The 12,457-nt window shown below is 40.5% G+C and overlaps 1 protein-coding gene across 1 annotated transcript in view; it reads left to right on the forward strand.

The window, feature by feature from the left end:
• LOC136862849 (adhesion G protein-coupled receptor L4) overlaps positions 1-12,457 on the forward strand; it is a 122,996-nt gene that overhangs the window by 55,810 nt on the left and 54,729 nt on the right. Inside the window, exon 2 of the mRNA XM_067139112.2 lies at positions 8,846-8,903. Coding sequence (XP_066995213.2) covers positions 8,846-8,903 — 58 coding nt within the window. The remainder of the gene's footprint in view (positions 1-8,845; positions 8,904-12,457) is intronic.

A 12,457-nucleotide genomic window follows, 5' to 3' on the forward strand; every position in this document is an offset into this window, starting at 1 on the left:
CCAATGAAAACGATTATTCGTCCATTTCTAGGATCGTAGTATGTAAGTGCAAATGGTTTCTAGAGGACCCACTGCAATCGCTGTTGACGATTAAGATGCCAGATACCATACCACCTGGACTACATTTACGAAAGAAAAAAAAAAAAAAAAAAAAAAACATACGCCTCAACCCAGGATCGACCACTCGACCTCCTGCATGGTAACACAAAACTCTATCCACTGCACCAACTGTACAGTACGACTAACTCCTGTTGACAGAGGTAGTTATCATATATGTGGTTACAGTGTTGCCAGATTGCTACTCTTCAACGTCGTTTTTCTGCCGGATATACTCGCAAGACGAAATTTTGTAAGAGACATTTTTTTTGTTGTTGGCATGTGAGGAGTCGCGCTGCGACGCCCGAGTGCGCGAATTACGCTTCACCCTGTATAAGTAGTGAGGTAGTGTACCGTTGCATTCTTCACTGAGCCACAAGTGGGACATATTGTGTGCTAAGCCTACTGAAATGCATTCTTCTATAAAAGGGTCTACATGATAGCTAGCGTTCAGTTTGAGGATTGTGTTCTTAACTCGGACAGGTGAATGAATTAGAGTGTCATCATCATCATCATCTGTTTACCCCCCAGGTTCGGTTTTTCCCTCGGACTTAGCGAGGGATTCCACCTCTACCGCCTCAAGGGCAGTGTCCTGGAGCTTCAGACTCTTGGTCGGGGGATACAACTGGGGAGTATGACCAGTACCTCGCCCAGGCGGCCTCACCTGCTATGGGATGGGAAGATTGGAAGGGATAGGGAAGGAAGCGGCCGTGGCCTTAAGTTAGGTACCATCCCGGCATTCGCCTGGAGGAGAAGTGGGAAACCACGGAAAACTACTTCCAGGATGGCTGAGGTGGGAATCGAACCCACCTCTACTCAGTTGACCTCCCGAGGCTGAGTGGACCCCGTTCCAGCCCTCGTACCACTTTTCAAATTTCGTGGCAGAGCCGGGAATCGAACCCGGGCCTCCGGGGGTGGCAGCTAATCACGCTAACCACTACACCACAGAGGCGGACATTAGAGTGTCAGCTGTGTATAAGTTGGCATGTTTGAACCTAGTGCCCAACGGTAGGTAAGCAGTGCACGTGTTCTTACGTATATCAATATCGTATGACAATGTAACGAGATATTTAACGACATGTAAAACAGATCTCTCGGGAAGAGGCGACGTCTAGGTAGCCTGTATATCAGTTTCAACGTTTCAAGCCCACGTTCAACACTCACCCGGCTAACCTTACAGACACTGCCTGAGAATGTCATGTTTCTTTTTTAAAACGTTGCTTGCAGCAAGCTTGAAAAAAAACAAAAGTTATGCAGTAGAGGTCGGATAAGAAAGATTAAAGCAACGCACGGCACTCTCAACTTGAGAGTGTAGGTTGATGGCTGCAGTCCCTTCAGTCGAGCCTGCTTCTCGAATTTTGATATCTATCCTCTATAAATAAGATATCGTTCTGTTGCTGTATTAACTTCGCAACTCTAACAAGACAGCTTCGTTCAAAAGCACATCTATCAAACGTTAATAATAAGTTGAAAAGATAATATTTTCGCTATATCAAACGTTAGGAAAAACCAAACCAAACCCCATAGCAGTACAGCCCTTGAAGGGTCTTGGCCTACCAAGCGACCGCTGCTCATTCCGAAGGCCTGCAGATTGCGAGGTGTCGTGTGGACAGCACGACGAATCCCCTCGGCCGTTATTCTTGGCTTTCTAGACCGGGGCCGCTATCTCACCGTCAGATAGCTCCTCAATTCTAATCACGTAGGCTGAGTGGACCTCGAACCAGCCCTCAGGTCCAGATAAAAATCCCTGACCTGGCCGGGAATCGAACCCGGGGCCTCCGGGCAATAGGCAGGAACGCTACCCCTACACCACGGGGCCGGCCGTTAGGAAAAACGGTGAAGTATAATTTTTATATTATGTTACAAGTAAGTATTATTTCATACACATGTTTGAAGATTATGTTCCAGTTCCAAGACTTAACAATGATGTAGGTGTAATAAGTAAGTATATCAGATTTGTCGATGTTGTAAGAACAAAAAGAGCAATAGTAGTATATGCTTTCTGAGTTGAGTTTAAGGATTCAATTCTTGTAGGCTTCAGAAAATTCTGCTACTAGAAGGGGTTCTATCATTCTCAGCACCAGCTTCATCTACCTATCCCTCTATCTCCGCCTTTACCTTTACTTCCGTTTTAGTTCATAACACAAGGGGTTATTCTCTGACTGTTGTAAACAATATAGTATGCTGCCAGCAGCCTCTAGTATTGAAATCTGTATAGTAAACTGGTTCTAATAAAAACTGAGTTTTTCAATCATCGGAAACAAACATAGGGTCGTGCACGTTAAAGGTCAACTAAGAGGAGAGCGCAGCGAGTCCTACCGCAAAAGCACGTGCGTGTTCTTTTCTGTTCAGAACACAGCACATTTCATGCTAACTGGTTTAAACTTTCCTGTTCGTTACTAAATACACCTAGATTTTAAATTTATGGAGAGGGTAAGATAAAATCTGACAGTGAGTGTTATAAAATCAAACATAAGTTGTAAGCATTCAATATTATCGCATTCATATACTATCTGCGCACTTTTTAGCGATAGATTTATACCCTAGTGCTGAATAGATCGACTTCGGTTATCTTCGAGATTCGTATTGGCAACTTTTGAAACGCAAACTAAGAATCGTTTATCATCGCTGTGCGACATCTGGCGTACACTTTAAGTACTCGTAGTGTTGTAGTTTACACAGCAAAGCCAAACTATAGAATTCATGCTAGGAACAAGATTCGCATCGGGAAATATTATATAGTATTATATATTGTGTGTGTGACACAGTTGTTGGCGTTAAGATAATAAAGGTTTAGAAAATTCATATCGATCGATCATATTATCGATTCAATTCAGATTTCACTTCCATTCAGTTGGCAGTATTTACCGGAACCGGAAGAGCATCCTTCTTACTTCTCACCGAGTACAAAAATCTATCACTAAAAAGTGCGCGTACAGTACACATGTTGCCATGTTAACCCCTAGCGCCACCTGGCGATGGATACGGATCCAACAGCTACCTGATCCTATCACCTGTTAGCCATCTTCGCAACATAGAGTAACTCACGAACTGGCCGTCGGTGTGCGCTTCAGTACATGTGCACTTCAAATTCTATCTACGTATGCGCACTGTGCATTACCCTCACCTGGCAACACCCCGCCCGCGCCAGTGAGCATTCTATAAAACCGGGTGCAGACCCGACTTCTTCGCCACTCATCCATGCGGAAGAGCGGCCCGTCGAGGCTTCCTGATCCCAAGGCAATATTTTTGGACGGGGTCAGGCGGTGACCCCAGGAGAAGGAGAGTATTCTCTCTATCCCTCTCAAAAAACCTCGGTTTCTAACCTGACCGATAAGTCTCCTTGTATGAGGTTATGTTAGGGTCCATGGTGGTAAAGTTACCTGACTAATTGGGCTCCTCCATGGGGAGCCAGTTTGGTTAGGATTGCCCTCGTAGGTAAGGTTATGGCGTTATTATGACGTCAACTACGGGTAAATGATCCCTGGTCAACGATAGATAGATAGACAGATAGACATGATTTATTTTAACTGGCAAAGTTAGGGACACGTGTCCCTGTCTTACACTTAACCAGTGAAATACATAATTAACATAAAAATATATAACATCTATATATATAAAATAACTTGTCCTGACTGACTGACTGATTCATCATCGCCGAGCCAAAACTACTGGACATAAAGAAATGAAACTTTGGGGATATATTCATATTAAGATGTAGGTGCTCGCTAAGAGAGGATTTTTGGATATTCCATCGCTAAGGGGGTGAAAAGGGGGTTGAAATTTTAAAAAGAGTGTATCTATATCTCAAAACTTTAAAAGTTTACAGAAGTAAAAATTGGTATTTAGAATCTTCTTTTAAAATAAGGATACACGTATTTTTTTGTTTTCTGAAAACACCAATAGGAGGGGTGAAAAGGGGTGAAAATGTGGAAAACGGGTTGAATGCCTTCAATCAGGATACCGGTACTTATATCTCAGAAACTGAAGATATTACAGAGATGAAAATTGGTACTTTTGATCTCTTTTAAAAATAAAGAAATACGTATTTTTTTGTTTTTGGAAAATCCAATGAATGGGAGGGTGAAAAGGGGGTGAATTTTTAAAATGAGTGAATCTATATCTCCAAACTTTTAAAGTTTGCAGATGTAAAAACTGGTATTTAGTATCTTCATTAAAAATAAAGAAACACGTATTTTTTTGTTTTCGGAAAATCGCAATAGGAGGAGTGAAAAGGGGTGGAAAATGGGTTGAAAGCCTATAATGAGGCTACTTATATCTCAGAAACTGAAGATAGTACAGACCTGAAAATCGGTGTTTGGGATCTCCTTTAAAAATAAAGAAACACGTATTTTTTTGTTTGTGGAAAATCCAATTAAGGGAAGGGGGAGAAAAGGGGTAATATTTTAAAATGAGTGTATCTATATCTCAAAACTTTTAAAGGTTATAGATGTGAAAATTGGTATTTAGAATCTCCTTTAAAAATAAAGAAACACGTATTTTTTGTTTTCAGAAAATCCCAATAGGAAGGGTGTAAAAGGGTGAATAATGGGTTGAATGCCTTTAACGAGGCTACTTATATTTCAGAACCTGAAGATATTACAGACCTGAAAATTGGTATTTGGGATGTACTTTAAAAGTAAAGAAACGCGTATTTTTTCGTTTTTGGAAAATCCAAATATTGGGGGGTGAAAAGGGGGGTGAATTTTTTAAAATGAGCGTGTCTACATCTTAAAACTTTAAAATTTACAGATGTAAAAATTGGTAGTTAGAATATCCTCTAAAAATAAAGGAACACGTATTTTTTTTTGTTTCCTGTAAATCCCAATAGGAGGGGTGTAAAAGGGTGAAAAATGGGTTGCATGCCTTTAATGAGGATACATATATGTCCGAAACGAAAGATATTACAGAAATGAAAATTTGTATATGGAATCTCCTTTAAAAATAAAGAAACACGTATTTTTTAGTTTTTGGAAAATCCAATTAATGGCGGTTAAACAGGAGTGACAAATTGGGGTGAATTTTTTGAAAGACTATATCTACAGAATATCTCGGAAACGTAAAATGTTACAGACGTAAAAAGTGGGTGTTTGGAATCTCCTGTAAATGTAAAGAAACATAGGTGATTTGTTTTTGGAAACTCCACTTAAGGGGAACTCAAAAGGGGTGAAATTTTAAAATGAGAATTTTTACAGTATATCTTAAAAAACTTAACATGTTACAGAAGTGAAAATGGTATTTTTTATCTCTATTAAACATAAAGAAACGTGTATTTTTAGTTTTCGGAAATATCACTTGGGTGGTAGGGGGGGGGGTAAAAGTGACTAAAAATGGTGTTGAATTCTTTTAATTAGGCTACTGATATATCAAAAATGAAGATGTTACAGACGTGAAATTTGATATTTTCAATCTGCTTTAAAAGTAAAGAAACACGTATTATCTTAAAATCCTATGAAGCCGGGATGGGGGGGGGGGTGAAAGAATTGAAAAATTATTTGGCTAAATTGTATGAGAATACATGCATCTAATAAAAACTAAAGTTGTTACAGACGTGAAAATTCGCATTTGGATCTCCTTTAAAAACAAAGAAAAACGGGGTTTTGGGCGGGAAACCATCTTGGAGGGCGGGAGTGTAAAGGAGTTGAATTCCTTTCATGAGGACACATGAATCAAAAACTGAAGAAGTTAGAGTCGTGATAATTGGTATTTAGAAGATCCTTTACTATCAAAGAAACAAGTATTTTTTGCGGGAAAGTTCACTTGGGGGAGGGGGGAGTAGTGTGAAATGAAGTGAAAAAAGTAAATTACTTTTATGGGGATACTTATATCTCAAAACTGAAGGTAATAGACGTGAACATTGGTGTTTGGAATCTCCTTTAAACATAAAGAAACAAGCCTTCTTTTAATTTTTTTGGGGGGGGGGTGGTGGTAAATAAACTTAACGGCGGTGGGGTGTAGAAAGAGGTGAGACCAATTAATTTTACTGTTATTAATGTACTTATAAGGATCCTCCGTTGCTCAGGCAGCAGCGCGCCGGCCTCTCACAGCTGGGTTCCGTGGTTCAAATCCCGGTCACTCCATGTGACATTCGTGCTGGACAAAACGGAGGCGGGACAGGTTTTTCTCCGGATACTACGGTTTTCCCTGTCATCAGCCATTCCAGCAACACATAATAGTAATAATAATAATAATACTAATGTTCCGGACCGTCGTCAAATGTGCGGACCGCGCTGGAAACGGCTCCTGGACGGGTAATGACTAAGAATGCAGTCCGGCCGCGGGTTCAGTGCCGCCAAGGCACCCAATATGACACCACGCCGGATCTCCTGAAGGATTTTATCGATATTAAAAATGATTATAGGAAAAGATGGCAAAGATTTACGGACCCAGCTGGCCGGGAGGAATACCTGAGCGTAGTCCGGGTAGTACGAAATCGATTGCTGGGAAGAAAGATTGAAAAATGTGAGGAAACGTGCCGTATTCTAATAGAAAACGAGTCAGATCGGGAATTTTGGTGGATTCTCGCTGAAAACGAGTCAGATCGCGAATTTCGGCGGATTATATATCTAAAACAATAAGCATTCAATTATAAATTTCAGTAAAATACCGTAGCGAAGCACGGGTATCTTGCTAGTACTGAATAAATGAAGAAAGAGAATGAAACAAATTACTACGGTACTATGCTATCCTGCTGTACATAAAAATAACTATTTTAATCATCATCATCATCATCATCTGTTTACCCTCCAGGTTCGGTTTTTCCCTCGGACTTAGCGAGGGATCCCACCTCTACCGCCTCAAGGGCAGTGTCCTGGAGCTTCAGACTCTTGGTCGGGGGATACAACTGGGGAGTATGACCAGTACCTCGCCCAGGCGGCCTCACCTGCAATGCTGAACAGGGGCCTTGTGGAGGGATGGGAAGATTGGAAAGGATAGGCAAGGAAGAGGGAAGGAAGCGGCCGTGGCCTTAAGTTGGGTACCATCCCGGCATTCGCCTGGAGGAGAAGTGGGAAACCACGGAAAACCACTTCCAGGATGGCTGAGGTGGGAATCGAACCCACCTCTACTCAGTTGACTTCCCGAGGCTGAGTGGACCCCGTTCCAGCCCTCGTACCACTTTTCAAATTTCGTGGCAGAGCCGGGAATCGAACCCGGGCCTCCGGGGGTGGCAGCTAATCACGCTAACCACTACACCACAGAGGCGGACTACTATTTTAATACACAGTATAAATTAACATTTTGCTTCCTGCGAAGAAATTAACATACAACAAAGAACGAATTACAATTTCAATAATAATAGTAATAATATAGATAAACCTACTAATATTTACAATTAATTTGTCCAATTCCAGAAGTATATCACATTGACGAAATGTTCAGTTTTCATGAGTTTACTGTGGATGAAAAACATTGCAAAATGGGGATAGGGATAAGGATAACTATGCAGGAAAACCACAGCTGAGTACTTTCTAACACTACTGATGAATACTACTACTACTACTACTACTACTAATAATAATAATAATAATAATAATAATAATAATAATAATAATAATAATAATAATAATAACAATAATAATAATAATAATCAATAATGATAAGAAGAAGAAGAAGAAGAAGAAGAAGAAGAAGAAGAAGAAGAAGGACCATGGGGAGAAGGAGGAGGAGAAGAAGAAGAAGAAGAATGACCATTAGAAGAAGAAGAAGAAGAAGAATGACCATTAGAAGAAGAAGAAGAAGAAGACTGTCGCACTACGAGCTCGTTTCATAGAGATATTTTGAACACATACTTTTAAATCTTCCGTGGTCTGATATCCCTTTGACCTCCTGCGGAAGGAAGTTCCATTCACGGCTGGCCACAACAGTGAAGGAATTGTTGTAGGTTGAGGATTTATGCTTAGGAATAGCGAGCAATGTCGAGCTCAGCGCTCTGGTGTTTTTATCATGGTGTTCAGAAAGGCTATGAAATCGTTCATACAGGTAAGATGGGGATTGTAAGGTAAGGATTCGGTGCAATGAAGTCAGGGTATGCAGCTTGCGTCTGTCTTCAAGGCGTAGCCATCCGAGGTCGACGTAAGACTGGGTAACATGATCTGAAAATTTCAGATTACATATAAATCTTACACAGGCATTCTGTGCACGTTGTAGTTTATCTCGAAGCTCGGTTTTCACATCTTTGTAAACTACGTCACAATAATCGAATATTGGAAGAACGAGGGTTTCAACTAGTTTCTGCTTGTCTCACAAAAAATGCTGACTCAGCAAATATTCAAATTTCCCGCCAAAAGCATGGGAAATGTTGATTCAGCACCCATTGTTCCAGAACCTACTTTGCTCACACTACTACTACTACTACTACTACTACTACTACTACTACTACTACTACTACTAATAATAATAATAATAATATGGTTCCTTGTGAACATTGTTGACGTATTCCAACCTTACGTAATTATTAGGACTATTGTAGTTTCTTCAACGAAGGAAAGTCGTCGCGAAACTTTAAAATCTTCAGTCAGTTTGTCTCACTTCATGAAGCATAAACACAAAAGACTGCGGTTCCATAGGCCTACCTGGTGTTTCGAACTGATAAAGTATAAATTAAACCATACCGCCTGCTTATTACATTTGGTCCTATAGTGAGTACTTCTTCCAGCTGATGTGCTGCAACATCCCCCTCATGTGTAACCATATTTCTCTACTTTCATATACTGTATAAAAAGTAATGCCGTTTGTTTGGTTGTTCCAGATGAGTCGCCGTCTGAACGTGTTGTACCTCGGACTTGTGGCTATAGTAGCTGTTGCGGGTGAGTTTTCCTCAATGTGCTCCATGGTTGAATGGTCAGCGTCATGACCTCCCGTCCTCGGGACCCCGGTTTCGATTCCAGTCTGGTCGAGGGATTTGAATCTTAAACGGCTAATTCCCTTGGAACTGGGACTAGGTGTTAGTGCTGTCTTCAACATTTCTGCATTCACACACACACACACATCGCACTAACACACAGTTCCCCATACATGGCAGACACCACCCACAATCGTCGGAAAGTCTGCATTACAACGTTCTGCACCAGGCTAGCAACAGACACACGAAATTATTAATCTTTAAATTAGGAGATCATATATTGTGATAGAAATATATTGTGAGTTTACCCATGTCCACAGAAGAACAATAACAGCGAGGAATAATAATTTTTACTAATAAGATCTAGGTTGAAGTGTACTGTTCTCGGCGAGGAACTGGAGCTCCTGTGATGCCAAGAAGAGTTTCGCTGTTGCTATTGTTGACTGAAAGGAAACGAAGTTGAGGATGTATATTTCACAGCGCCCAGTGCTGTGCACTGTAGCAGCCCTGCGTTAAGCACTTATCGTTATTATTTATATTTATTCCGTATAAACAGAAGGTTTATAGCTTGCCTTTGGGTTCCATGACTGAATAGAATTCTTGGAAATTATAGAATTTAAAAATTTCCCGAAATATTTTTATAAAAAATAACACTATTTTTTGTTCTGCCCCGAGCTGGGTATAGTATCTTCAAATTATACGCGACTTGTGTAATAACTGTGAATGTTTACGAATTCGGTACATCATTAAATGGAAAACAGAGACGTAAGTTTTACACTGTAGTGCTGATAGCTATACTTTTGTTATATTTAAGTCTGCTATGTGCCGCAGCTCGTTTTAATCCTCCCGTATCACAACCAAGGACGTGGGATTAAATTATAGTATGATTGATAAATTGACGCATAAGGGTAGAAACTCTCCAGGACGAGAAAATTAGACAGAAGTACATGGATATGATTAGTGAGAAGTTTCGAACAGTAGACAGTTAGCAGGTTCAGGAAATAGGAAGAGAATGGGTGGCATACAGGGATGATATAGTAGAAACAGCAAGAGAATGCCTAGGAACAACTGTGTGTTAAGATGGGAAAAGGCGAACATCTTGGTGGAATGATGAAGTGAGAGCAGCTTGTAAACGTAAAAAGAAGGCTTGTCAGAAATGGCTCCAAACAAGGGCCGGGGCAGACAGGGATTTGTACGTAGATGAAGAAACAGAGCAAAACAAATAGTTGCTGAATCCGAAAAGAAGTCGTGGGAGGATTTTGCTAATAACATGGAAAGGCTAGGTCAAGCAGCAGGGAAACCTTTCTGGACAGTAATAAACAATCTCAGGAAGGGAGGGAAAAACGAAATGAACAGTGTTTTGAGTAATTCAGGTGAACTCATAATAGATTTCAGAGAATCACTGGAGAGGTGGAGGGAACATTTTGAACATCTTTTCAACGTAAAAGGAAATTTTCCTGGTGGTGTTGCGAACAGCCAAGCTCATAGGGAGGAGGAAAATGATGTTGGAGAATTTACGCTTGAGGAAGTGGAAAGGATGGTAAATAAACTCCATTTTCATAAATCAGCAGGAATAGATGAAATTAGACTTGAAATGGTGAAGTATAGTGGGAAGGCAGGGATGAAATGGCTTCATAGAGTAGTAAAATATGCATGGAGTGTTGGTAAGGTACCTTCAGATTGGACAAAAGCAGTAATTGCACATATCTATAAGCAAGGGAACAGGAAGGATTGCAACAACTATCGAGGTATCTCATTGATTAGTATACCAGGCAAAGTATTCACTGGCATCTTGGAAGGGAGGGTGCGATCAGTTGTTGAGAGGAAGATACATGAAAACCAGTGTGGTTTCAGACCACAGAGAGGCTGTCAGGATCCGCTTTTCAGTATGCGCCAGGTAACTGAAAAATGCTACGAGAGGAATAGGCAGTTATTTTTATGATTCGAAGATCTAGAGAAAGCACATGACAGGGTACCGAGGGAAAAGTCGTTCGCCATACTTCAGGACTATGGAATTAGGTGTTGATTATTAAAATTAATCAAAGGCATTTATGTTGACAGTTGGGCTTCAGTGAGAATTGATGGTAGAATGAGTTCTTGGTTCATGGTACTTACAGGGGTTGGACAAGGCTGTAATCTTTCACCTTTGCTGTTTGTAGTTTACATGGATCATCTGCTGAAAGGTATAAAACGACAGGCAGGGATTCAGTTGGGTGGAAATGCAATTTTTTGGAAGTTGCTTTAAGTCGCACTGACACAGATAGATCTTATGGCGACGATGTGAGAGGAAAGGGCTAGGAGTGGAAAGGAAGCGTCCGTGGTCTTAATTAAGATACAGCCCCAGCATTTGCTTGGTGTGAAAATGTGAAACCTCGGAAAACAATCTTCAGGGCTTCCGACAGTGGGGTTCGAACCCACTATCTCCACAATACTCGATACTGGCCGCACTTAAGCGACTGCAGCTATGGAGCTCGGTAGGTGGAAATGTAGTAAGCAGTCTGGCCTATGCTGACGACTTGGTCTTAATGGCAGATTGTACCGAAAACCTGCAGTCTAATATCTTGGAACTTGAAAATAGGTGCAATGAGTATGGTATGAAAATTAGCCTTTCGAAGACTAAATTGATGTCAGTAGGTAAGAAATTCAACAGAACTGAATGCCAGATTGGTGATACTGTGACCTTATCGGTCATGTACATATTTATTTATTAATTATTTGGCAGTGAAAAACCTTTGTAAAGCTCCCTCGTACTTGTTACAAAAAGTTGCATTAGGTTGCACATGCTTACACAACCTTTGTAGACTGCTAAACACCACTCCGTCTTAACTAAAAGAATACACAGATAGAGAGAGAGAGAAGAAAATGTCAAGCCAGAAAAATCGATAATGATACCTTCACCCGTTGAAAAAATGGCCGAACACGGTGTTGCCAGCTCGCGAGTTGCATTTGTATGATGAGATTTCGAGACATGCATAATATTTAATATGGGAAACCTCGGGATGTTATATGATTTCATTATAGACATCTGCCAAAATTCCAATTCTTTATAATATATTAATGTGTGGAAGAATACGCAATCGTTGCATTATATAACACGCTAAGCGTCCCTTGTACGCAGCACCCTCATGGAGGACATTGTAGGGGCATTATTGTGATAATTAATTTTAAATAAATAGCCGAACAATTCAGGTTCCGCACATAACCAGACTACTTAAGAAACTGAGTCACACGTTTGAGTGTATTACCGATGTCATACGACACGTGGAACTATTAATTAAAAAAGTAGTGGGGATTATCCACTATCTCTTGCATGAGAGGGGGAAAGTTTATAAAAGGAATCGCGATGATGACAACAGTATCCACTTCACGCGAAGGATCCAAAGCAGAACCACGGTTTGATGGTGTTCTGATCTATTTAGTGTTTCAGAATGTAAATGTACAGTTTATATCTTCGAGAATATTGTAATTGTCTACAAACAATAGTATTTAAAAAAAGGTTGAAGTTATGTGATCGCAAGG

Source organism: Anabrus simplex, chromosome 2 (genome assembly GCF_040414725.1).
Source record: "Anabrus simplex isolate iqAnaSimp1 chromosome 2, ASM4041472v1, whole genome shotgun sequence".
Lineage (NCBI taxonomy): Eukaryota > Metazoa > Arthropoda > Insecta > Orthoptera > Tettigoniidae > Anabrus > Anabrus simplex.